This window comes from Lupinus angustifolius, chromosome LG11 (genome assembly GCF_001865875.1).
Source record: "Lupinus angustifolius cultivar Tanjil chromosome LG11, LupAngTanjil_v1.0, whole genome shotgun sequence".
Lineage (NCBI taxonomy): Eukaryota > Viridiplantae > Streptophyta > Magnoliopsida > Fabales > Fabaceae > Lupinus > Lupinus angustifolius.
The window spans coordinates 4,993,087-5,019,416 of NC_032019.1; the positions used below are offsets into that span (position 1 = coordinate 4,993,087).

At 30.5% G+C, this 26,330-nt stretch overlaps 2 protein-coding genes and 2 long non-coding RNA genes across 4 annotated transcripts; 2 read left to right on the forward strand and 2 right to left on the reverse strand.

Moving 5' to 3' along the window:
• Window positions 4,229-7,142, forward strand: LOC109360645 (protein IQ-DOMAIN 1-like). Its single transcript, XM_019605681.1, has 5 exons — window positions 4,229-4,697; window positions 4,836-5,135; window positions 5,249-5,494; window positions 5,635-5,772; window positions 5,992-7,142. The coding sequence occupies exons 1-5, from the start codon at window positions 4,569-4,571 to the stop codon at window positions 6,802-6,804; spliced, it is 1,626 nt and encodes a 541-aa protein (XP_019461226.1). The 5' UTR covers window positions 4,229-4,568; the 3' UTR covers window positions 6,805-7,142.
• Window positions 8,751-13,374, reverse strand: LOC109360646 (CBL-interacting serine/threonine-protein kinase 9-like). Its single transcript, XM_019605683.1, has 14 exons — window positions 12,997-13,374; window positions 12,597-12,659; window positions 12,069-12,140; window positions 11,778-11,885; window positions 11,513-11,587; window positions 11,303-11,356; window positions 11,086-11,211; window positions 10,899-10,988; window positions 10,599-10,721; window positions 10,259-10,366; window positions 9,865-9,981; window positions 9,640-9,696; window positions 9,151-9,225; window positions 8,751-9,004 (listed from the first exon to the last, which is right to left on the reverse strand). The coding sequence occupies exons 1-14, from the start codon at window positions 13,171-13,173 to the stop codon at window positions 8,942-8,944; spliced, it is 1,308 nt and encodes a 435-aa protein (XP_019461228.1). The 5' UTR covers window positions 13,174-13,374; the 3' UTR covers window positions 8,751-8,941.
• On the reverse strand, window positions 17,021-19,498 carry LOC109360647. The gene is made up of 4 exons (XR_002109200.1): window positions 19,359-19,498; window positions 17,812-17,924; window positions 17,157-17,229; window positions 17,021-17,085 (listed from the first exon to the last, which is right to left on the reverse strand). It is a non-coding gene; the product is annotated as an uncharacterized LOC109360647 (long non-coding RNA).
• LOC109360648 lies at window positions 20,032-20,390 on the forward strand. Its single transcript, XR_002109201.1, has 2 exons — window positions 20,032-20,255; window positions 20,334-20,390. It is a non-coding gene; the product is annotated as an uncharacterized LOC109360648 (long non-coding RNA).

The following is a 26,330-nucleotide window of genomic DNA, read 5'->3' on the forward strand; positions in this document are numbered from 1 at the left end:
AAAATATATTTAAAAATATAAAAAAACTTAAATTTGGAATTTGATTTTTCAATTATAATACAGAAAAATTAAAATTCAAAGAATTTGAAATATTAAAATTCAATTGGAAAAGTGCTACAAAACTTTGATGAGGTGTAACAATGCAATTATTATTAGATTAATAGTAAACGTTAAATAATATACATAAATTAGTGTAAAGAAATAGTTTGGATGTGAAAAATGATTTCAATCTCATCTAATGCTCAATGTCTATTACATTTTAATATAACAAAACATAGTACGGTGAACACTCAATTTTGGTGGGGTAGCAACATAAACCAATCGCTAATTAGTATTAAATTATTAACATATAAAATATATAAAAAGTAAGTATAGTGTGGGAAGGTACATAGTAATAACATGTGACATAAATGAGTTTTTTTTTAATTTTTTAATAACTTAGAACATTTTAAGATGAGAAAATGTGAGGAGAATGTGACATGTGGCATGAAGGGAAAACATGTGAGAAGGATTTGACATGTGCATGAAGGGAAAACATGTGAGGAGGATGTGACATGTGTCATGAAGGGAAAACATGTGAGAAGAATGTGACATGCGGCATGAAGAACTTTTTTTTATTATATTGTTAATAGAAATAGATAGAAGATAATGTTGAAATTTTAAAAGATATTATAAAACATATTAATAAAATAGGATTTAATATTTATTCATTGATAGTTTAAAGATTAAAGTTCAGTGTCAGCACAACATACACATTTGTACGTTAAAGATTTAATCATGGTTCACACTAAAACTTATAAAAGTATTGTATTTTTATTTTTTCCCCATAAACATATTATTTTTTTAAAAATAATAATTAAAAATTAAAAGATAGAACCATGTACTTGGCATCTAGTACATTGAACTGAATTTGGAATTTTTTTTATCGTCAGAGTCAGAGCTCAGTGGGAGAAGATTTTAAAAAAAAACTAAATAATCAGTGAGCTCTAAAGAGAATCTAGAATAGTTTGACTGGTCTTTGGGCCAGTGCCTGAGCAGTTGAACTTGGAAGTAGATACTGACACCCCAAAATAACAAAGTTTAGGTGAGGATTAAGACTTAAGAGAATAGCTGCATTAATTAATGTGCCATCTGATTCTGCTACAAAAAGGTGCAAATTACTTTTACACTACTTTTACGTTTTTGGATTATCTCTGACCGTCTATATATCCAACTAAATTTTCTGATCGTTAGATTGATCAAGCAGTTGGAAAATGGTTTGAGATAGTACATATTTGTTCCCTAATGATCGAGAGAGGATTGGATGGTGACTACTAAAGGTGAGTTTGACCTCGCCTTACCGGCTCACTTAATAAGGATCAAGCATAATCCGATCTAACTCATCCTATAATTAACCATTCGTCATATTTTTATAATGTATCTCTATTCAATTGTGTATTAAGTAATGACATCTTTTGATAAAAAATATTATTAATTTTCTAAAAAAAAATTCACCATATGTACATAATTAATAATATATATACATATATTATTTTATATGTTAAATTATATATTCATAATGATAAGTAATATTAAAAAAAAACTTAATCTAAAATAAGTGCACATTATATTTAATCGAATCTAAGATCGGATTTAGCTTCGAGTCTATAGCTGAGTTTGGGTTAAAAAAACATGACTAACCACCAGAGCCGAATAAGGAACTAACGCTCACTCTTAGCCTTCCTTTGGTTGTTGAGAAGAAAGAAAGAGGTGAGAAAGAGGATGAGGAGAAAGAAAAAAGGTGAGAGAAAAAGTGGAATTATGAGTTGTTTGGTTGAAGAGAAAAATGAAAGAAAGAGAAGATAGAGAGAGTAAGACTTTCACTTTTTACCTATGAAATAGACAACTTTACTCTTGGCCATATTAATAATACTTTTCATTCTAAATTAAAAATAAATATTAGTTTAAAATGTTAAAAATATAATGTTAATAGTAAATATAAAAATTTATATCAATGATTAAATATATGGATTTAGTTAAAGTGTCTAAAAAATGTTGAAATAAAATTGAAATATTTAATTAAATAAATTAGTTAGTATTTAAATGTGAACTACCTTAATAGTGATGAAAACACAAAAAAATAATATTTTTAGGTCATGAGTAACTCACAATATTTTGTAGAAGATATATTTAGAGATAAATAATGAATATAATAATAGTTAGATGATAATCAAAGAAATAGGGCAAACATTACATGATAAAAAAGAAAGGGAAAATATGTTAAAATAAAAAAAGATGAGAGCAAAGATGTCAAGATAAAAAAGAAAGTGGCAAAATTGTCAAAATAAAAAACAATACACTTAATCTTCATTTTCGTCCCACAAGGGAGGAGAAGAGTTTTCATGTGGGGCTCATGCAATTTTTCCTCCCTCCTCCCTATTCACCCCTTCTACCAAATGAGAGAAATGACCAATCTCTCTTCTCTTTCTCTCTTTCCTTCTTAAATCACCTCTACCAAACAAAGCATAATGAATATTGTGAAGACTAGACTTGGGGGAGGAATGGAATGGTATTTTACGGAAGAAAATTATTATGCTTATGATAAATGTTTTATTTTCTTTTTTAAATAATATCATTAAAACACATGGTTAACCTTATAGTTTTTAAGATAGTTCCAACACCCACCTCATATACATTATGACTCATTTTTATTAATCGAGAGAAAAGTTGTGTTTTGTACACTTTTAAGACCAAAATTATAACTTTAATATTGTGTTTGGTTTAGAGAAGAAAAGTTGAGCAAAGAAAACTTGAGAGAAGAAAATGGATAGAAAATATAGTGATTTTTTAGTTGGAGTGAAAAGGGAGGAAAGAAAGTGAGGGGAATGAAAAAGGAAGGAAAACAATTTTTCCATTGTTTGGTTGAAATGAAAAGAAGGAAGAAAAGAAAAAAAATGGTGGATCCGTGCCATTATGTTTTCTCTCCATTATTAGGAGGAAAACAAGTAGAAAAATTAGACCCAGGTCGATTAACCTAAAGAGTGTTCCAAACCATGTTCTAAACCAACGACGATGAAGGAAAAACAGAGAAAATAATGAATATTTAATTTTTTTAATTGGTATGACATGTTTTCATTGGTTTATGACGTGATTTGTGACATATTTTAAGTGATGTAAAGTTCCGCTAGATCCATAAAAAGACAAAAATGTCAAGGGTCGATTCTTGCGTTAGACACTTATTGGGAGGAATAGTGACACATCACAAAAAAAATTAGTTCCTTACTCACAGAGTGATGAAATATTCTTGATAGTACAAAGAAAATATTATTATTAAATAATAATTATATTATTTTCTCTTTACTTTCTTTCTATTTTTTATCATACCAAACAACTAAAAAATCACCACATTTTCTTCTCTCAAGTTTTATTTCCTCGACTTTTCATTCCTTAACTTTTCTTCAGTAAACCAAACACAATGTAAAGAAAACTAAAAGTCACAAATATTATTATTTTTTGGTTCTTTAATGCATTTCCCATCACTCGTCTATCTAGTAATGGAGAAAAGTCTAACTCCCTCAATGTCTCGACCTGCTCAAAGCACGTGACACAATGAGACAACTGCTCAGCTTGTATAGCTCCAACTTGTTTAACAAAGAAAAGTTGCAATGCAACCTCCAAAAAAAGCTACTTTACCCCCAAAAAAGAAATAGTAGCTTTTCCTCATTCTATTATAGAAAAAACCACTTTTGGCTCCTCTCTTGTCTCCACCATCAACTTGCTTTTCTCCCCACCCTCGCTGAGTTCAATTCAACCTCCTCGGTATCACTCAAACACATGGCACATGACTCATGACACATGACACATGGCAAATGACACATTCTACTTTAAATTATTATTCATTAACATTAAGCTACAGTTAACATAGCTTCTGACACTTCCACTGCTGCTCCACCCATGTCTCTAAAATCCATAATCTTTGCTCATTTAGATTAATCTACATTGAAACTCATTCTATTCTGCTCCACAGGCTGTCTCTGACTACCATATAAACAAATCAACTTATGTGGAGTACATAGTTAACATTAAACCGTGTGCTATGTTCAATATTATCATGTAGCATTATTTTTTCTTAAGAGTGTGTCATGTTTGTCACAATAATTTAATTCACAACTCTTTATCCAACTTAGTATTAGCAAAACTGAATGAACACAAGTTTATAAAAACAATTTAATTAAATTTTGTCTAAGGTTTTTATGTGAGGGTGATTTAGATATTTCCTACTAAAGAGATTCATTTATTTTACAGTATTGAGGGGGCTCACGGTAGAGCCATGATGAGGACAAGTTTACTGTAGCATTGATGAACGTGTACTGATAAAAATAACTAAGATTGAATCAGTGCTCCACTATTATATACTTTGCCTCCTCTTGTTGTTTTTGCTTATCTCTTTTCTTTTTCAGTGGCATCACTACCCAACTTGGTTGGAGCTTTGTGTCTTTAACTCTTACACACAATTTTCTGGCTCTTTCTGAGGCTGTGTTTTTGGCAATTTAGCTGTAAATGCAGTTGAGTTATTTCTGTTAATTTTGATGGGGAAAAAGGGAAGTAGTTCTTGGTTAACTGCTGTTAAAAGAGCATTTAGATCTCCAACCAAAGACAGTGACAAAAGGAGTAGCAGAAGAAGAGAGGACTATGATCATGAAGAAGATGAAGAGAAGGTAGTCATTACTCAAATACTCAAACTCAGTCTCCAATTTTTCTTTTTTCTTATGTTTTCTATGACCCCTTTATTTATGATATTTTCTAGTTCAATTTAGATAATAATAGTCATGAGAGTGAACTTTTTATTTTTATAGAAGAGAGAAAAAAGAAGATGGATTTTTAGAAAGAATCATGAAACAGCAAACATTCAACAAAGTCCAACAAAGTCTAAGCATGTTGTAGCTTCAACAACAAATGCAAGTGTAGCTTCAAGGATAGAACAAAATCAGAAGCATGCACTTGAAATGGCTATGGCAACTGCTGAGGCTGCTATGGCCACTGCTCAAGCTGCTGTGGAGGTTGCAAGGTTAACCAAGCCTAGTACAACTACTAATCATCACTCTAGGGACCATTTTGCTGCTATTGTGATTCAAACTGCTTTTAGAGGATATTTGGTAAGTACACATAATAGACTATTGTAAGTTTATAAAGAAAGTGAAGTTAATCTGAGTGAGTTTTTTTGTACTTTTTTGTTGGATATGTTATTTGTTGGACTTGAAATTTGAAGGCTAGAAGAGCACTTTGTGCGCTTAAGGGGTTGGTGAAGTTGCAAGCTTTGGTAAGGGGTCACAATGTTAGGAAGCAGGCAAAGATGACCCTTAGATGCATGCAGGCTTTGGTTAGAGTACAAGCAAGGGTTCTTGATCAGCGCATAAGGTCTTCACTTGATGGTAGTCGAAAATCTACCTTCAGTGACACCGCCAGTGTTTCGGAATTGCGATATCTTCAGGAGATTTATGATAGGAAATCAGTAGTAAGTCAGAGTTTTCATTTGATTAAACTTTGTGTACTTTTTCATGCATATAGAAAAGTACTTTTTCCTTACAAAAGCAAGGAAGTTGTTCTTCAATTTTTGCATATGTGTTTGAATTGTTTGTGTGCTTGTTTTGACAGTCAAGAGAAGGAAGCAGCATTGTAGATGATTGGGATGAAAGGCCACACACAGTTGAAGAAGTTAAGGCTATGTTGCAGCAGAGGAAGGAAGCAGCTATGAAGCGAGAAAAGTCCTTGTCTCAAGCCTTTTCGCAACAGGTTTCATCCTAAACTCTTGATTTTGTACAAGTTCTAAATTGAATCCTGGTTGCAATTATTTTTCGGTCAATACAGCCGCAATTGCGGTCAATTTGGCCACAAACTACCAAAACTGTAATATTATGGTTGTAGATTAAAATTTATAACCTTGTTTTTTTAGTTTCCCTGTACAATTGGTTGAAAGTTGAAACTTCTATACTGTGTCATGCTATATCATAGATTTGGAGGAACGGTAGGAAATCGTCAATTGGAAATGAAGATGAGCTGGAAGAGAGGCCGAAATGGCTCGACCGGTGGATGGCTACGAAGCCATGGGAGGGCAGGGGAAGAGCTTCAACTGATCAGAGAGACCCCATTAAGACTGTCGAAATTGATACTGCTCAGCCTTACTCATATCTAGGAGGATCCAATTACAGAAGATCACATCCAAATTATCAATATAACCCACACCACCAACCACAAAGACATTCCATAGCTTCCCCTATCCACAGAACCCACCAAAATGGATCAATTCGCCAATCCCCTTCAACCCCGTCACCAGCTAAATCAAGACCAGTCCAAGTCCGGTCGGCAAGCCCTCGCTGTGTTAGAGAAGATAGAAACTTACACATCTCCCAAACACCAAGCCTTAGGTCTACTTACAGTTACACAGGGAACTTGTACCAAAATGGAAGGGCTGGAACAAGTAATAGCGGTGCTGCTGCATTGCCTAATTACATGGCTGCAACCGAGTCTGCAAAAGCTCGAATTCGATCGCAGAGCGCGCCGAGGCAGAGACCATCGACCCCAGAGAGGGAAAGAGGAGCTGGATCAGTTAAGAAAAGGCTTTCTTTCCCGGCTCCAGATCCTTATAATGTAGGAGCTGGTTATGGGAATTATGGGCAGAACTTAAGAAGTCCAAGCTTCAAGAGTGTATGTGCATCACATTTTGGTATGGAACAGCAATCCAACTACTCTTCTTGCTACACTGAGAGTATTGGTGGAGAAATTTCTCCTTCTTCAACTAGTGACCTTAGAAGGTGGCTTAGGTGATTTGTCCAAATAATTCGATGACAAAGCGTGAGAACTAATAATGAACTATGACTCACTAAGTTATTACCATTCACTTGCTATTTATAATTCAGGCTTTTGTGATGTTAGAGTTATTTTAGTAACTAGTTAACTCTTTCACCCCAAAATAGAGCAAGTACTTTCATGCTAGTAAGCTGAGCCATTGATGCGTAGTATCATTTGTTTCTAATACTTTTGTTAAGATTGAAGAAAAATGTGAGCCCTATGTGGTGACCTACCTCACTTGGGATGTTGTATTTGATGTTGAAAGAATTGCCTATACCATTGAATGGCCTTTATTGGAATGTCCTATCATAGTAACATAACATGTAACATCTTGTATTTTAGCTATACCCTTTTAATTCCCTTTTAATTATTATATATATAGACACACACATTACTTGCATGAACAAATCATATACACTAAACAATTAAATTATGTTGTGATGTGATGTGATGTAGCTTCTACAAGTCAATCGTGTTTCTGTTACCCATGAGCTCATGTTGTATATGTTTTCTTATGTACCTCTTACCAAAAGATTGATGGACTTTGGAAATTGGTAATTTGGTGACTTTGATAAATCTAACTTGTTGGATAGAGATTTGACACCTTAGATTTTGAATTGTTTGGGTTCTAATTTTTTGATGTTGGAATTAAGCTGTACAACATAAATCCAATGATATTGAAAGTAGTTTTTACCATTTGAGAACGATTGGTCTTATTTCATTCCTTGGGCAACCACATTACTTTACTTTGGTTCAGTCATCTAATTCAAATCTTGTTATTTCCTTCTTTTACTAAAATTACATTAACAATATGTTTTTAACCGGTTAACCCTATTAGTATGAAGCATATTATACTTCAGTATATTATCAATATTTATTGTTAACCCTATCTGTATGCAGCATCATACTTCAGTACAATATCAATATTTATTGGTAACTCTATTTGTATGAGCATCATAGTTCAGTACATTATGAAATATTTATTGTTAACCCTATTTGTATGAAGCATTATTCTTCAGTACATCGCCAATATTTATCGTTCAAACCTATATTTGACGGCTCTATCTTGGTAACGTCAATGTGATAACAAGTACAATTAATGCAATTCATGTATAGATAATTAGCTCCTCTGTACATGTACATAATAGAATTGTCGTGCATGTGAGGGAGAGTACCAAAGCTATCCAATATATCAATGAAATCAACCTTAGAATGATGGGATAAGATCCTCTTGGGTACTTGTCTAATACAAGAATATGAGGTGTATCTTAAATTGATGATTTTTATTTTTTTTATTTAGAAATAAGTAAAAATCTATACTTTAATTTTCTTTTGAAAATCACACCCATTTCTTCAATACTGGACCCTTGAAAATCATTTTATACTAACCCTTAACATGAAAACATTATATATACGGATTCTAAAAAAATCGTGATGTTGCAGATGTTAGTTTAACCAATCAATTACAATCCAATCGCGCGTTAAGAATAGTTGTAAGTGGAAATTTAAACATCACTAAAAATCATGCATATCTTATATTAATGAAAATATATGAAATAGATCTATTGGGGATGTGCTATGTCTTTTGAAATACAACTTGGTTTTAATGCTTAGTTTTGAATGGCTTGCTCATGATCTACCATTCACTTTTGATCATCAACTCTTCAAAAAAGAATAATACAATTAAATACTAAATGATTTATTGATTGCATATACATTTTTATACTGACAATATATAGATATTATACATTTTTATAAATTTCGAGAACCTCTTAGAGAATGTCAACTATTACCACCTGTCCTAAATAGTGTGTGTCGAGTTAACACTATCTTATTATCTTATTAGTTGACTAATTTATGTATGGGCATGGACTGAATTGTTATTTGTCATTATGCCTATCATTCTCAATATCACCTTTTAAATTATGAGAAATGGTCTTAATACTTATGTACAATTAAATACATACTCAGTCTCATTATATGCGTGATCTATTGCTTTGAAGAAAATGTTTTTAAGTTCTTTAAAGAAAACAGAAACAATACCGAAAAAAACTGAATTGTACAACATCATAATATGAACACAATATGAAGAGACGAGGTGCAGTTTTCTTCATCATTTTTTCTCTTCAGCGTTCCACACGATGTCTTGCAACCCAGATGAGAAGTTCTTGTAAAACTGCATATATGTTAACGAATAAGGTTAGCATCAATAAAAAAGGGATATTTTTACAAAAGAAATTGCATAAAAGCAAGGCCAAAACATCTAAGTCCATAGTATTAAGAGACCAAAATGAGTTCTAGGATTAGAATATGTTCACATACCTTGTGAAACTCTAGTGTATCGCCACCTGTCTTTCGCAGCTCCACCATGTGCAAGGAGGGAGCCACTTCAAAAACCTGTAGCCATAAGCAACCAGTTGTATCAATCACTCATAGTCATGGCCAAATAAATTGGAAGAAACCAATGAAAACCCTTGCCTCAAATGTCAAAACAAAACATTTTTTAGTGCTTGAACTTAATTGAATAATTATGCATTTGAAACAAGTCTTCAACCACTGCCAGAGTTGAGTTTAACCATTCAATGTGACCCAAGTTATTGATGCTAACATGATTCAATAGTTCATATTCTTAACATAAGTTGGGTTTAGTACATATGATGACCAAAAATGAGTATTATATCTCATCAATTAGATGAATTTGGCAACACAAGAAGAAAATGGCAATAATCATTCTAATTTCCTAGCCATAAACAAACTGTTACCTAGTGACTACATAAAAAAGATTACAATCATAAAGAAATGACTCAGTACCTCAGTAGCCACCGAAAGGTGACCCTTCCTTCCGCTCTTATCACCCTGCAGCTTCATCTGCATGATTTCAATCTAGGTAAGTTTGAGTACTCTATAAAACTTTAAAATGTTTTCTCGTCCTTCACAATGATTAATCACAAGAAAGATAGCTCTTGGCAAATGGATAATGCAAACCAATAGTGAGTATAATAAGTGTGAAGATAGATACATTATTTTTATTATCACCTTATAATCTCGCTTGTGAACATTGAAGCCCAGAGGTTTGGCAGCTTCCTCAATTTTTGACATAATTTCATTTGCAGGACGCTGTGAAGTAAAATGTGTTTCCCGCTTTACAACCCCCTATATTGTTGAGTTCAAATACAATGAAGAAATAAGTATCATAAGCCAGAAATTCAGAAAGATTAATCATATTCATTATCAACATTTTGTTAGCTATCTACAAAAGGAATCAACTGGATTTAGGTCAGGTTCTTAATCAACCAAATATTAATCTACAAAAACTACTTCATCAACAACTTATCACAGGATGATAAGTCGATTTCCATGTGACTTGTAATGAACTGAACCTTTATAGACAATTGAATATAACGAAAGCACAAAATGAACTTCTACGTACTGTCTGCTTCTCAAACAAACTGTCAAGATTGAAGCCTTGTGACCTAGAAATGAGCTCGAAAGCATTCATTGAGACTGGTTTTTCTTTTCTCTCTGTCACGAGATTTTCCTACATGTCGAAGAGAATAATTAAATTACACACAAAGAAGAGCTGCTGCAGACTCATTCTTGTATTTCCCAATTATAATAAGTAAAAATTGTACCTTACCCATGACCGTTTGGTCACAAGAAAAACAATTTTACCATTGTGTCGAGGCTCACTCTCTTTGTAGAACAAAGTCCAACTAAGGATTTAGTAGATGAAAGAAGTTGCGTAGAAATATAGCAAAATAAACAAGTACCTTAGAATCATTGAAAGCAGCCGCTACATCATCAACATTTACACCCTCTTCCTCTGTAAAAGATGCTGGCTTGTATCCTTTCTTGAACCATTCATCCTCTAAGAGCTCTTCTATTTTTATCCTCTGCAAAAAGCAATCCAATACCAAATAAGAAAAATATATGCTTATAGCAGGTATTCTTTCACCACTTAAAAAGATATTGAAGGGTAAATAACAAGCAGAATCAGTCAACTACAAGAGTAAGGGTCCAAATAGGAAAATAATAATAAATGGAAAAGCAAGAAAGCTTTCAGAACTCACTGCGAGAGGGTCTGGGTTAAGAATACGCTTCAGCAGTTTCTTTGACTCGGGCGCAAACCAAGATGGAAAACTGAAATCAGCTCTGCTAATCTGAAGTATATATGTACAGATTTTGACCCTTCTTAATGACATGATTAACTTTTCTTTCACTCTTATATATGATGAATTATATTATGAAATTACTTACTTTCCGAAACAGTGCCGCATGATTTGGTTCATCAAAAGGCAAGTACCCAGCCATTAGTACAAAGAGAATGACTCCACATGACCAGATATCAGATGCAGAACCAACATAACCTCTATCCCTAAGCACCTGATACAAATGCCACACAACATAACATGAACAACAGATTCAGGGACAAACGTGGTTTTCCATCTCATCCATAAATACTTGAAGTAGGTACCTCAGGAGCAACATAATTTGGTGTTCCACAAGCAGTGCGGAGGAGTTCATCCTCCTACAAATAAATAATCAAGAATTTTAAATCGGGGAAGCTTTTAACATTTATTCTTATTGCCTAATAGAAAAACGTAGTTATAACTTTGGACAAGTGCACTAAATCAGAAATTCCACAACATTCACATGTACTGATCATATACAGATATCATCTTACTTGTTGCGCATAAGTACTCAATCCAAAATCCGAAACTTTAAGAACACCATTTGTGTCCAGAAGAAGATTCTCAGGCTGCACCAGACATTGAATATGAGTCTCATTCCTAATTTAACTCAAAGTAAAAGGGGGCAAAATAATTGATTCCAGCTGACACTTATGAATCAATTAATAAAGGGCGGCCCATTGCACAGGCTCGCATGCTGTTTTCAGAATCAATTAATGTGAAAAGAAAAGGAAAAAAGGATTAAGAAAGTTGATAGACCTTCAAATCTCGGTGATACACGCCTCTACTATGGCAGTAATCAACTGCATTGATTAGTTGTTGGAAATAACTTCTTGCTTCATCCTCTTTTAGTTTGCCACTACTTGCCTAGAAAATCAAGGTAAAAGGCAATATAAGAATTTCTAGATTTAAATTCAAGATCCATACAAAACATCAAAGTACTTAAAAGCACTATGTTACATATCCAATACACTTTCCTCAAAACAAAACAAAACAAAATGGAAAAGGAAAGACAATAGAATCTTATGAAGAAATAAATAACCAACTTACAATTTTGTCAAATAGTTCTCCTCCCCTAACCAACTCCAGTACAATGTAGATCTTTGTTTTGCTTGCCATCACCTATACTTAAACAGAAAACACATGTTCACCTGGGACTAATTGAAATAGCAGATTGGAATAGTAGGACATAAAAAATCATATCCACCAGTAAGATGAGGATTAGTGCCCAATTTTTTTATCGCATTGTCACATTTTTTTTTAACACTATACACCCATTTTATGACCTTTACATCAAAATTTAAATAACAAAAAGAAACATAATTATAAAGCAAAGATTTTGGCAATCATTTTCTTCAAGCCACGTCATAAATTAAAAAGTTCCCAGTAACAAAATATGAAAATGCTTTGTGGTACCTAAGATAGAGAGAAATGTTTTTTATTACAAAACTTGATGTGCTAATATAATAAATTAAATACAACATAATATTATATATATGTTGGGTCTCAGCTATGTTCGAAATCCAAAGAGAAAGCTTCTTTCTATTCAAGATAAAGAAAAATAAAATTGGGTGGTACCTCAAATATTTTTACAACGTTTGGATGATTGATAAGCTTCATCGCTGAAATTTCTTTCTTCAGCTGCCAATAACAAAGTTAAAAAAAAATCAATTTTTAGCATAAAAAATAAAATATCATCCACACACATAAACAAAATAAACTACAACCACAACAAAATATAAGGCCATGCTAGAACCACAGGAAGACCAAAAGGTCAAATAGTTCAATTCGTGGGAGCTACACTTGTTGTTGGGAGGCATAATCACGATCCAGAAGAGATTAATTGTTTATCCAAAAAAGGTGGGTGGATACCCAGTACCAAAAAATAAACTAGAACACCATTACATAAATCATCAAACAAATGGAAACGATGATAAAATTAGACACGTTTAAAAGCTTAATATGAGTAACTACGTGCCTGTTCCATCATATTATGGCGGAGAACATGTTCACGGTCAAGGATTTTGATAGCAACATGGTCACGAGTATCAACGTTCCTTGCTAACTTAACCTTTGCAAAGCTTCCTTCGCCAATGGTTTTTCCCAGCTCATACTTCCCTACACGGATACGAGGTCTCGGTGCCTTCGTGGTCATGTTGCAATTTCTTGTGTTAAAGTTCCTGCAATTCAAATCAGGTACATAGCTCCAATGGGTTTCAAAGTTTGAGGTTGTAATGGATATTATTGTCTATGTTTAGATGAATGGATGATGATGATGAGAGAGAAACAGAGGTTGTGTGCGAGTTTCAAGCATGTGGTTATTCACACGTTTCGATTGCTACTTAGGAGGGCAATTTTGGCTTACGAGTGCGCGCCCTCACATGAATTTTCAACAACTTTCATTCATATTGCCATTTTAGATTAACATTATCAGATTATATACTAAAAATAAATTTACCTGACGTTGAACATTCATTTGGTGTTATAAGACCAGTTATAGCATAGAAAGATCAAAATAGATTAATTTACTACCTAAAGGTAAGATAAAATCCTTGATGATATCTAAAAAATACTACAATTAAATTTATACATCAAATTTCTATACATGATTGTTTTTCTTTTTCTTTGTCTATAAGTTTTTTATGAAAAAGGATAAACCAAAACTAATCAAAAATACTTTCCACCAAATATGTACATGTTTAATTATAGATTTACATATTTGAGAATAAACAATCTCAACCAAACATGCATCAAGTTTAGTATATATTTGCATATTTTTTACTAAGGGTATACATTTGCTCAAGGTAAATTATGTCAATTCCTACATAATTAAAAACGTTTTTATATAATATTAATTATGTTGATTCATTCATTTACTAAAAATTATAAAATCAATATATTACGTTAAATTTGATATATATATATATATTGACAAATTTTATATGTAATATATATATGATAGAAACTTTCAATTTAACAATTGATTTGATTAAATGCATTTCATACAAACAAATTAATTTGAATCTAAAGATAGACTTAACTTTTGTTTATCATCTCCTAAAGAAATTGTTTAAGATTATCTTATTTATAAATAACTTTTAGTGATTATGTCTAGTTAGAGTACTAATTAATTCAATTCAATAAGTTTGTGTTCTAATCTCCTTTGCTTAAGCATTAAGGAAGTTTCACATGACCATGATATTGAGTCAAAATAATATTTTTTATAATAGCTAATTAATAGAGGATCAGTGATAATTAATAAAAATATTTTCAATTATAAGTAATTAATAAATAATATCTAATTAAAAAAATAAAAAATCATTTTGTATAAATTACATCAAGCCTAAATACAATATTGTTAGGATTCACTTCTTTTCTTGTGCTTATCTCTTGAACAATCATGATATGTCATTTTTATTAACTAAAATTCGATTCCTTATAAAAATAAAAAGTGAAATAATAAATAAAAATCCTTTATAATAACGAATAATAATAAATATAAAATTCTTGAAATAATGAAAATAATAATAAATAAATGTTTTTTTAACTAATGAATATTAAATAATATTAAATAAATAGAATATTTTGTTTATTAATTTCAAACTAAAAGACTTTCAATATGATATCATGTTAAGGATGAAGAATGGACTCATTGATTCACTTTTTTCTGCCTCTTCCTTTAGACGATCATGGTACATTACTTATGTCATTTAAATTAATTAAGATACACTCAAATCAAACAAAATAGTTTTCTACTCTTGATTTATTCTATGTAATCTTGATTTTTCTATACATATGAATATGTAGAAGCAAGATAAACTATTTTTAGAAAAAACTAAGATTTATGTCTTTCATGAATAAATAATTAAGAGAAATAAATAAACAAACAAGTTTACGAATAAATCAGCACATACAATTAGAAAAATAAGTCGTTTTAAAACAGAGTGAACATTGTTAATTCACTAGCTTAGAACTCCAAATTAATAAACAACACATTTTGATATTGGCATATGAGAGTTTTCTCTATTTTATATGCAAAAATATAATGATAACTTCAAATCATTAGGTATACAGTAAAATCTCTATTTTTTCTCATCTTAAATCATGTCAATAAGAAATGTTAAAAAGTAAGTATACTTCTATTGTAACTACTCATTTGATTGCAAATTGGTTGAGACTTAATAATAGAACACAATGAAATATAGAGTAAATATTCATTTAGTTCCTAGTATTTTTTGTCTCGAAAATTTTTAAATGGAGTCAAATTAATTTATATCAAGTATTATAAAACATATTAAAAAAGATTAACTTGACTCGCATTTGAAATTTTGGGAACTATTTTGAGTTATTCAATTTTTGGGATCAAATTGATAAGGTCATAAAAATATGAGAATTAAAATAAGTATTTATCTAAAAAAAAATATTTTTTCTCAAGTAACATGACAAAAAACGAAGTCTGTTTATAATTTTTGTACTCATTAAAATACATTTGATTTAAGATGGATCAATGTAAACCATTAAGTATAATATTTGGTTGAGATAATTATACACGTTTAACAACCTTCAAATTTGATCTAGATTTATATTTTGAGATAGAATATAAACTATACATTAGAGACCCTCACAATTTCCCACAACAAAACACAAAGGTTATAAGTAAAGGGAATTAAACTAAAAAATAGATAGACTTTTATGAAGAAGAAACAATAAAGGCTTTCTGACAGCATTCTTAAAGATGGATTTTGAATACAAAAGAGCCATACTTTTTGTCAAACCATGAATCACAATAGAATATTATATCTCATCTCTCTTATTCTCACTACTAAATGCTTATATGTACAACAACAAAATTGTACACGGTCTTTTTTTATGTTTTACAATGGGATCAAGATCTCTCCTCCCTCCTCTATTGGTCATTTTAATCTAGATTGATAATTGCATATATAATGTTGTGTAAGTTTTATTTAGACATTTAATTGTATTATTGATCAATTGAATGTAAGTTTCATCATCTTAATTTAAAATTGGTGATGCAATATGATTTTGATTAGGTGAGAGAAAATATAGATAATATATTACAGTATAAAAATAAAGAGCTAGACTCCTCAAAGGAGTAAAACTAACTATATAAATCCATATTAAATTTTAATGTAGATTTTTTGAGATGTAACCATATTCAATTATGTAGATTTACGTGAGTTAATCTCTAAAGTGTTGCAACCAAAAATATAATATTAATGTTCAAAAACTTAAAAGTACAACAAAACTAAACTATTTTTAATTTTTTGTTCCAAATAGGAATGATGGAAAAAGATTTGTTGTTTCAAATGATGTTTTAAACCATCTCATTGATCAATGAAAACATGTCATGTCGTGTCAATCAAACAAATTAAGTGTTTATTATTTTTTTATTTTTGATTTAATATCATTGGCCCACTACAAGAAATTTGTCATATACCTACAGACGAAAATCTTAGGTAAAAGATAAAAAACCGTAGGTATAACACAAAAAACTTTTACCTATGGACATTTTTGTTCATCGTATTTAAGTCGATATACCTACGGTTTTTCACTGTCACTATAAGTTTTAGTGATGGTTGTCAGGAGCGTGGGTATAAAACTTTAACCTATACCTTTGAAGTCTGTCTATCACTATAGGTGTTTATACCTACGGATTATGTCCGTCACTATAGACTAAAACGTATACCTTCGATATTTTTCATCACTATAGATGAATATGTTTTTCTTATACCTACAATTTTATTCCATTGGTATAAAAGAGTTATACCTAACCTACATTCTCATTTTGACGTGTGTTACAAATATCTGAACACATCATTATATTTAAAATTAAAAAATCAAAAATTCATTAAAATACATGAGTTAAATATATCCACCTAAAAATAACATAACTATATATAGCATACATAAAAAAATCTTATAATCCTAAAAATTACACAATTTGGATCATGTCAATCTAAATAAATACAAATTGTGTTCCAAAAAAATCAAAATGGTTCATTTCCGAGTTTTTACATCAATAAGAAATTAGTTGTGTAATTTTCACCTGTAAGGAATAAAAAAAGACATCAATGAATGAATAAAATAAAAAATCTCTAGTAATAAAAAATGTTATACCATATTTATTATCTTCATTACAATATGAATTTGGAGAACCAAAAGAAGTTGGGGTAGTAAAATAATCCTGAACCTATTGAAAATGAAAGGAAAAGAATATAAGTTACCAAACTATTTTGGTGTGCAAAAATTAATGTGATATATTTTCTCCTTTACTAAAACTAACATATAGTTATATACTATTGGCAAATATCCCATGCAAAAGAATCAGAATAGCAACTCACTGGAAATTATATCCACATTAATGTAGAACTTAATTGCTTTATGACTTACTTGCCCATCTTCTGAAAACCACTAATGAAAATTGTATTCTGCATGCGAAAGAACTTAATTGTGTCAAGAAAGGAACATGAAACACCACTGCAAAAGCAATCTCCATATCCAGAGTATATGATGTAACAAACATGGACAATCAATAAACATTTGTTATAAAACAAAGCATGAATCAACCCACTTTCTTCTATAAGAGTTCTCAACACAAAGCTATAGTACTAGAAGTCAGCCAAAAGATCATAACAACACAACATGAAAATGTAGAAGCTATTTTGTGCTTGACTACAAGTATGAAAAGCAATTTCACTATCTCTCAACTCTAAAGGAAATAAAGTTTTCCCACATACTAAAAAACATGGAAACCAAAGTTGTGAGATCCTACCTAGATAAAATATTCGTTTGCTCCTCCTTTGACAAAGTACTCAGGTCCTCAAGCTTGAAAGTTATATCTCTATCTGGTGACTTTATTATTCCCATATCTTTATCTATTGCATCCTGTAAAGATATAGATGTTTACTACAAGTTTGTTGACACAAGTTGTACCATGTAATAATATGCATTCCTCATATTTTGCCTCTCCCACATGTTTTACCTCCATTAACATACAAATTGACTACAATACAACAAAATAGTGAGATAATCTGAAACACTTACCTTTGAAGTAAATTTCAGATTAAGAAAGGGATGAAGTATATACCTTGAGGACAAGTTGAGGGTGGACCAAATTTTAAAAGGATTGAAGCTATGAGCGAACAGAATTGAAGCTATGAAGGAAGAAATAAATAAAGAATCTAGCTTAAAAAGGTATTAAAAGAGCATATCTAGTTATAGTTATACCATGTACATATCTAGTTATAGTGATACATTAGCCTGTTAGAAAGATATAAACCTTGTACATGCACAGTAGTTATAGAATTAGTCTCAGTTTTATACAAATATGCAATTGTAGATACATATGTTGTACATTAGCCTATGTGATGAAGATATATACCCTATACATGTATATATGCCCTGTACAACATGTGTGTGGAAGATGTATACCATGTATATGTACACTAGTTATAAAATTAGTCTCACTTTTATGCAAATCTCCAATTGTAGATATATACCTTATACATGTACACTATACATTAGCCCATGTGAGGAAGATACATGAATATATTTACACTATAGATATATACCCTGTACAATATCCTATGAGGAAGATATATATATCATCTACATCTACACTAGCTATAAAATTAGTCCCAGTTTTATGTAAATCTGCAACTGTAGAAATGTGAGGAAGATATAAAAAGATTGTTCATTATTAATCTCACTCAGAGAGATTATAACAATGGTTCATTATTAATCTCACTCAGAGAGATTATAAAATTGGTTCATTATTAATCTCACTCAGAGAGATTATAACAATGGTTCATTATTAATCACAGAGATTAAAAAAAAAACCCACATAAATCCACACAAAATTAATCTAATGGGTCTTCTATTTTAAGTATGTCTTCAAAACCACAATGTGAACCTTCTCTTTGTTTTTCTTCTTCCCATTTTCATATCACACTTCACTGATAAACCCTAGAAAACTGATTGTAGGAGTTGTAGAACTTCTCTTGGTTCAACCAACAAGAGCATCATGCTCTGAAGCAACAACGACCACTCTTCATTGAAAGTATTGAACCTAAACCTATACTAACCACAATAAACTTAGGTCTGCATTGTTTGATTGGGCTCTAGTATCACCCATCTTCAAAATTCTTCTTCAATATTCCCACAATAAACAAGAATCGCTCACTTTATGATTGTTTGACTCGAAAGTTTACAACCCTAGGCATTGACAAGAACTCCACGAACCTCTCTCCCTTTGCAACTTACAATAAAAAATAAAGGAACGAATGGGAAATTGAGGAATGAGAATTAGTGAGTACATACCTCTAATTTGTTGGAAGGATAAATAGTTGAGGAAATTGATTTGGAAAAGACGAAAAGATGGAGAGGTAATGTTTTCACACCCCTTTGTTTTTTAGATTGGGAAGAAAAGAAGTTCAAAGGACATTGTAGTGACGACCCTATTTTTTTTTTAACTTTTATTTTTAACAATAGAAGAAAATATTATATAGTGATGAAAATAGACATCCCTAGGAATATGTAATTTATACCCACGGTATAGAAGTTATTGTTTAAGTATGTATTGACGAAAAACATTATGTATAGGTATAAGATATCTATACTTACGGTTACAAAAGTGTAGCTAAAAAGTATAGTTACAAAACTATACCTCTATAACTATATTATACATATACCTACGGTTTATTTTACATTCATAGGTATATTATATTTATATTTATGATTTTATTTGCTGTCATTATAAATGTCTATAGGTATATGGTAAATTTCTTGTAGTGGCTGGAGATATAGTTTGAAACACTATTTTTGATAAAAGATATTCTCCTTAATGATGGTAAGCCACCTCTGTCCCCACCCGCTCTGCTTATCCCATACCCCAGTTAATTATACCCGAGTTAACTACATCTCTGAATGTGTCAAAACTTGAGACGTAATCAACTTCTGTCCAAATTTTATAGTCTTTAGTAAATATAATGACAACTTTCATCAAAAGCTAAAGGCACATTTGATTAGTATGTCTTAATAGTAACTTACTTGTAGCACTTAGACAAAATCCAAAAGTCTTAAACCTTCTTCTCCACCCTTAACTTCCTTGAACTCATGCTCTTCATCACTTATTTTTCTACCATCTTTCCCACACTCCTCTACTACCCCATTCCAACAATATCACCACATCCTTGATTACAATCTACACTTCCATAGGTAAGTTTTCCTTATATTCTTGTTATTCAATAAGGAGGACTAGTTTGAGAAATTGGTTTTGTTTATTTTCAATTTCAGGGCTACCAACTTTTCATTTTTTGGAGCTGCAATTTGATGGGACCAATTAAAGAAGTGGAAAATGGAGAGTACAAAGAAAGGTCTAGGATAAAAAAACTATACTTGATGATTTTGGTATTGTCTTTGTTGATAAGTATAGGTGGAGGCTCTTTGCTTGGGTGGTGGCTATACAAATATCACCCAACAAATAAGCAACTTTGGATGGTTCCATTTAGTCTCATTCTCTTTCTTACCCCTCTCATTGTTTGGTTCTCCCTCTTCATTTCTGACCTTTGTATTTCCAAGAATGAGAGGGTATGGTTTTAAGATGAATCGAAGTTTTCATCCTTTGTGACCCAGAGAGATGGTGATCTTTGGCATATCAATTGCTTAATGTTTGAGTTGAAAAGTTTGAGTGTGTAAGTTATCAATGTTTATAAGAATCATTACTTCTGGCAATTTTTCCAGAAACAGTTCAGAATGCTTCTTGGTGGATGTTGAATACTTAATTCATAGTGTATACTTCAACTCTTCCAAGAAAAAAAATGTATGAATAGATATTCTATAAATTTTATATATCATTACTATATCATTAATCATTTATGTTTAATCATCATTTATTTTTTTTAAAAAATAATACAAATAAACAGTAGATTATGTATTAATATGTATAAATCTTTAGTGTAAAATAACATTACACCCTATTGTTATTTTGTTCCTTTCAAGTCAAGGTCTATAAATTAATCTTGATAAAGTTTATTTGGATCAAGTGAATGACAGATCCATAATTTTCAGAATAAAATTAATTTCACTTTATTCCCTTTCTCGTTCATAACAATATTATTATATACGTCACAAACTCACAACATGACATGATGAATTGATATATCATGTATGGGACCAAATTTTCAAGTATTAATGTGACACATATTTTGTTAAAAATTGGTAATAAGAAAAAATAATGAGAATCCAGGTCTTATGTGACGTGTAAGCAGCATGAAGAAGCAGGGTTAGACAATTTTTAATGGTGCCTTCCCTAGATTATAAAATCTAATTAGTAATGATAATGCACATTTTGTAAGTCTACTTTGTAATCTAACGGTAGCTTTCAACATCAAATTGATAAAGTATTTCAACAACCATACACTCATTTCTCTATTTATTTCCAAGAGATGATGACGTTTCTGTCCAATAATGGAACTATTTGGAATAGCATATGCTCAAACAAGGGTAGAACAATAATTTCAGCTCTCCCGAAGACTACTTTAATTTTTTTAGAGTCAATATTCGAAATTTTAAATTATTTATCCTAGTGTACACGAGAATCAAATTTGTTTTCTAAGGAGTTTGAATATGAGGTTGGTACTTACAAAATATGATATATATTTACACACATAACTCAGCATATATAAAATCATATCATGCGTCAAACCTTTAATCATTCTACAATTCAATTCAACAACTATTTTATTTTTATTTATTTATCAATTGCCATACATTTTAAAAGTTTGTTAGTTTCTCTCTCTATATAGATATTAGATTGTCATAAAAACAACCAAATTCTATTGTTTTAGTTGATATCCAATCGGGCGATCATTTGAAAACTATAAAGGTGTTGGATTTAGAATTTTGTTTCTTTTAATGATGGAAAATTATTTATCTGATAGAAAAAATAATCTATAGACGGATAGTGTAATATTCAATAAAATTATTTTTTGTTAATATTGACTCAAACCATCATTTGTTTAAATTTTAAAGTATTATCATTCTAAGTTCACATAGTTTTTACTTTTGCATTGTTTAAAAAAACTAAACAAATTGTTCAACTATTTTTTTTAAATGAACAAAATTACATTCAGTATTTTTCTCTTTTAGATTCAGTATTTGTTCTAATTCTCTCTCTCACACACATATATTTAATGTTTTTTTGTCATCCTACATTTAATTCAACTATTTTATTTATTTTATCTTTATTCTTTTCTCCTTTAATTTTTTAAAAATCATTCACATTTTAAAAAAATTAACGGATGATTCCTTATTTTTACTCATCAGATAAGATTTACATTCGGTTTTTTGTTTTGTTTTTTAAATATTTTTAGTGCGGAGAAAAATGGTTAACTTATTCATACTTAACCTTCCTACTTAACCTTCCATTCTCTTCTTTATATTTTTTATGCTTAACTTGCTGATTCGTAACCTCAATCACTTGATATTGTTTTTCCTCCTTGCTTTTTTAATGTGCTTCCACCTTTGATTTTTATTTCATTGATTCCCATGCTTGTTCAAGTTTTTTTAACTTCTCTAACATTTTCAATTCTATTTTAATTGTTTTTTTATTTAATGTTTGGGACTTTGGGCTCCTTTGCATTTGCACGGTTACAAATTTAAACCTTATATTTGTTGGAGGAGTAAAATGAATTTGAAAGAATCAGTTTCTTACCCAAGATGGTGATGTGAATAAAAAATTAAACTTTATACATGCTTAATTTTGATCTTTGATTATATTTTGGTATCTTTCAACGCTTAATTTTTCTTTGCAAGACTCGAAATTTAAACCTTGTATAAATGGAATCAAACTTCTTATTTATTAATAGTTAGCGAAACAATTTGAATAATTAGTCTCTATTTAATTTAGCAAGAGTTAATAAAGTTTTATATTAAAAGAATATTCAAACATATGTATATGGAAAAAATCTAAAGTTGGTGGAAATGTCACCAGCAACCATCTCTTTTTAGAAATCGTTCAATGAAAACAGATAAGTAGTTTCAAAAGCCGTCATATTCTCCAAATCAATGTACTAGTAAATTCAGTAATAGTTAAATTAATGGAATTAGGCACAACCTAGTTCCATACAACCTATAAGAGGAAGCATAGTGATTCTTGTTAAGCGTTATTTTTAATAAAATAAGAATATTTTTATTATGTTTTTCGTTGTGTTAATTTTATTTTTAAATTTTTATTCTTAAATAAAAACGATTATTGGTTATTCTTAGTCAATAGAAAGTAAAGAGAAATAAATATTAGAGAAAAAATTATATGTTATGTGACTCAAATAAAAATAAAAATAATGTTTGTCATGGTAGAAAAAATATATTGTTCTTATTTAATGAGAAATTATAATAAATTATAAAATAATGTGTAAAATCTAAATAAGAATGAAAATTGTATTCCTAAAGATGTTCTGAACCCAAAATATATTTATGCTGGACATGGTATTTTATTTTTATTTAGTCTTAATAAATTTCTGACTATAGAGCATTATAGTGCTAAGGTGAAAAGTGCTTTTCTCAAACTACAATACACCACTTACCATTGAGCTCCTTCCATAAATTTTGTTAATTTGAGTTTTTTTTTGTTTCATGACTATTCTTGTTTTATAATTTAGTATTAGATCAAACCTTTTTAAACTCCATCCTCGTTTAATAATTATGCACGCGAACTAAAATAAGACAAAGGAGATGGCTAAGAATTAATTAAAAATAAATTTAATTTAAAATGAATAATATAGCGGGTGAAGTAAACATATATTAATATATGGATAAAATAAAAAATTTAAAAACAAAAAGTAATAAAAAGAAACATTTTAATTGGCTTGGGACATGAAGTGTGATAACATTTAGGACATGTGATATAGTAAGAAGAAAATATCACCCATCATATGGTTAATAAATGATATAGTAAGAAGAAAATATCAAATTAATATCATCATTATACATTATTTAAGGTGTCCGTGCATTAAACACGAGAGACGTCTTAAAGAATGGTCACTTAATGTTTAAAACTATATACATATCCACTATGACTTTTAAGCAAAAAGAATCTTTATATTTTATTTCGATGAAAAAAAGAATCTTTATCTAACAACTATACAGAAGAGCCATTTTATCGGTTACACAAACATGAAAGAGAACTCTTTTTCTTACGATAAAGATATATGATGGAATAATTGGTTCCATATATATTGTCCTTACCTATAATTATATATAATTATATGTTAAAATGGTAGGAGTTATGAAAAAGATTTTTTGATGAATCAAGAAAGATGAGAGAATATAATATTATTCATTGAATATTGAATTTTTATTACAAAATTGAATGAATTAAATTGATTGAATAAGAAGTGAGTCAATATGACTTATTTATACAAATGAAAAGAAAGCTTGTAAAACAAGTAATTAATATAAACCTAACTTGTTAATTCTCAACTTTCTAACCAACTATCATCTTCCAAACTAACCTATCATATATCTTTAATATCTCCCTTAAGTTGATGAGTGAAAATTTTCACTCTCCATCTTGGAATTGATTTGAAGTAATAACAACGTTTAACCACCCATGACAAAAGCTATATCATCAAATGCTTAACCATCCATAGCAGAAATATATCTTTGCTTAACCACTATGCACAGAAGCTACCCATCTAATACTTAATCATCCAATGCTTAACCATCAATGATAGAAGTTATATATGAGTTTAACCATCATGGACAGAAGCGAACCTGTTAGAGTTTTAGAAACCAATTCAGCTTGGTTTCTATACTGCTTCTTGCCAAGCGTGAATCAGAAAAGAAGAAGAAGTTAATTGAAGATGGAAAATGTGTTCTTAGTAAGTGAAGAAGAAAAGTATTGAAGGAAGAGTGTTTTCCATTAACAACAATCATCAAATTTACATCCTTCTATTTATAGTAGTTCATAACAACTCAGTTTGTTATGACTTTCTATTTATAGTAAGTTACCAACTAACTAAACTAACTATTACACAAAGCAATGAATTACACTCTTTAATACAAAAATCAACACTCCTCCTTAATTCATGCTTTCTATACTAACTATATCTAAGAGTGTTCTTTGTCTCTCAAAGTCTATCTTCTTTAAAGGCTTAGTTAGCAAATCTTCCAATTGTTCCTTGGATTGGCAGAATTCTAGCTTCAATGTGTTCTTCTCTACTTGGTCTCTTAAGAAGTGGAACTTGGTCTCAATGTGCTTGCTTCTACCATGAGCCATTGGATTCTTTGCTAGATTTATTGCTGATTTGTTATCAACAAACAACCACATAGGTTCATCATCCTTCTGCATTCCCAATTCAGTGAGCAATGCCTTCAACCACACTGCTTGTTGACCACCAAAACAGGCTGCAACATACTCTGCCTCACACGAAGAAAGGACCACTATTTTCTGCTTCTTTGAACACCAACTTATTGGTGCTTCACCAAGCTTGAATAGGTAACCACTTGTGCTCTTCCTATCATCCTTATCACCACACCAATCTGCATCAGTGTAGCCATGGATGATGCTCATTCTACTGTTCTGTTCTGTGTCTCTTGATGCAGGGAACAGAATGCCCAAACTCATACTCCCTTTAAGATACCTTAGTATCCTTTTCACTGCTATGAAAAGAAAGCTTGTAAAACAAGTAATTAATATAAACCTAACTTGTTAATTCTCAACTTTCTAACCAACTATCATCTTCCAAACTAACCTATCATATATCTTTAATATCTCCCTTAAGTTGATGAGTGAAAATTTTCACTCTCCATCTTGGAATTGATTTGAAGTAATAACAACGTTTAACCACCCATGACAAAAGCTATATCATCAAATGCTTAACCATCCATAGCAGAAATATATCTTTGCTTAACCACTATGCACAGAAGCTACCCATCTAATACTTAATCATCCAATGCTTAACCATCAATGATAGAAGTTATATATGAGTTTAACCATCATGGACAGAAGCGAACCTGTTAGAGTTTTAGAAACCAATTCAGCTTGGTTTCTATACTGCTTCTTGCCAAGCGTGAATCAGAAAAGAAGAAGAAGTTAATTGAAGATGGAAAATGTGTTCTTAGTAAGTGAAGAAGAAAAGTATTGAAGGAAGAGTGTTTTCCATTAACAACAATCATCAAATTTACATCCTTCTATTTATAGTAGTTCATAACAACTCAGTTTGTTATGACTTTCTATTTATAGTAAGTTACCAACTAACTAAACTAACTATTACACAAAGCAATGAATTA

Bases quoted from the DNA above. Each gene is read 5' to 3' on its own strand.
- LOC109360645 (XM_019605681.1), top strand. From the start codon at position 4,569: ATGGGGAAAAAGGGAAGTAGTTCTTGGTTAACTGCTGTTAAAAGAGCA. The intron at 5,136-5,248 runs GTAAGTACACAT...TGAAATTTGAAG, and splicing joins CTGCTTTTAGAGGATATTTG to GCTAGAAGAGCACTTTGTGC. The intron at 5,773-5,991 runs GTTTCATCCTAA...GCTATATCATAG, and splicing joins CTCAAGCCTTTTCGCAACAG to ATTTGGAGGAACGGTAGGAA.
- LOC109360646 (XM_019605683.1), bottom strand. From the start codon at position 13,173: ATGACCACGAAGGCACCGAGACCTCGTATCCGTGTAGGGAAGTATGAG. The intron at 12,660-12,996 runs GCACGTAGTTAC...TGTTATTGGCAG, and splicing joins GCCATAATATGATGGAACAG to CTGAAGAAAGAAATTTCAGC. The intron at 10,989-11,085 runs GTAAGTAATTTC...TATATACTTCAG, and splicing joins ATGCGGCACTGTTTCGGAAA to ATTAGCAGAGCTGATTTCAG.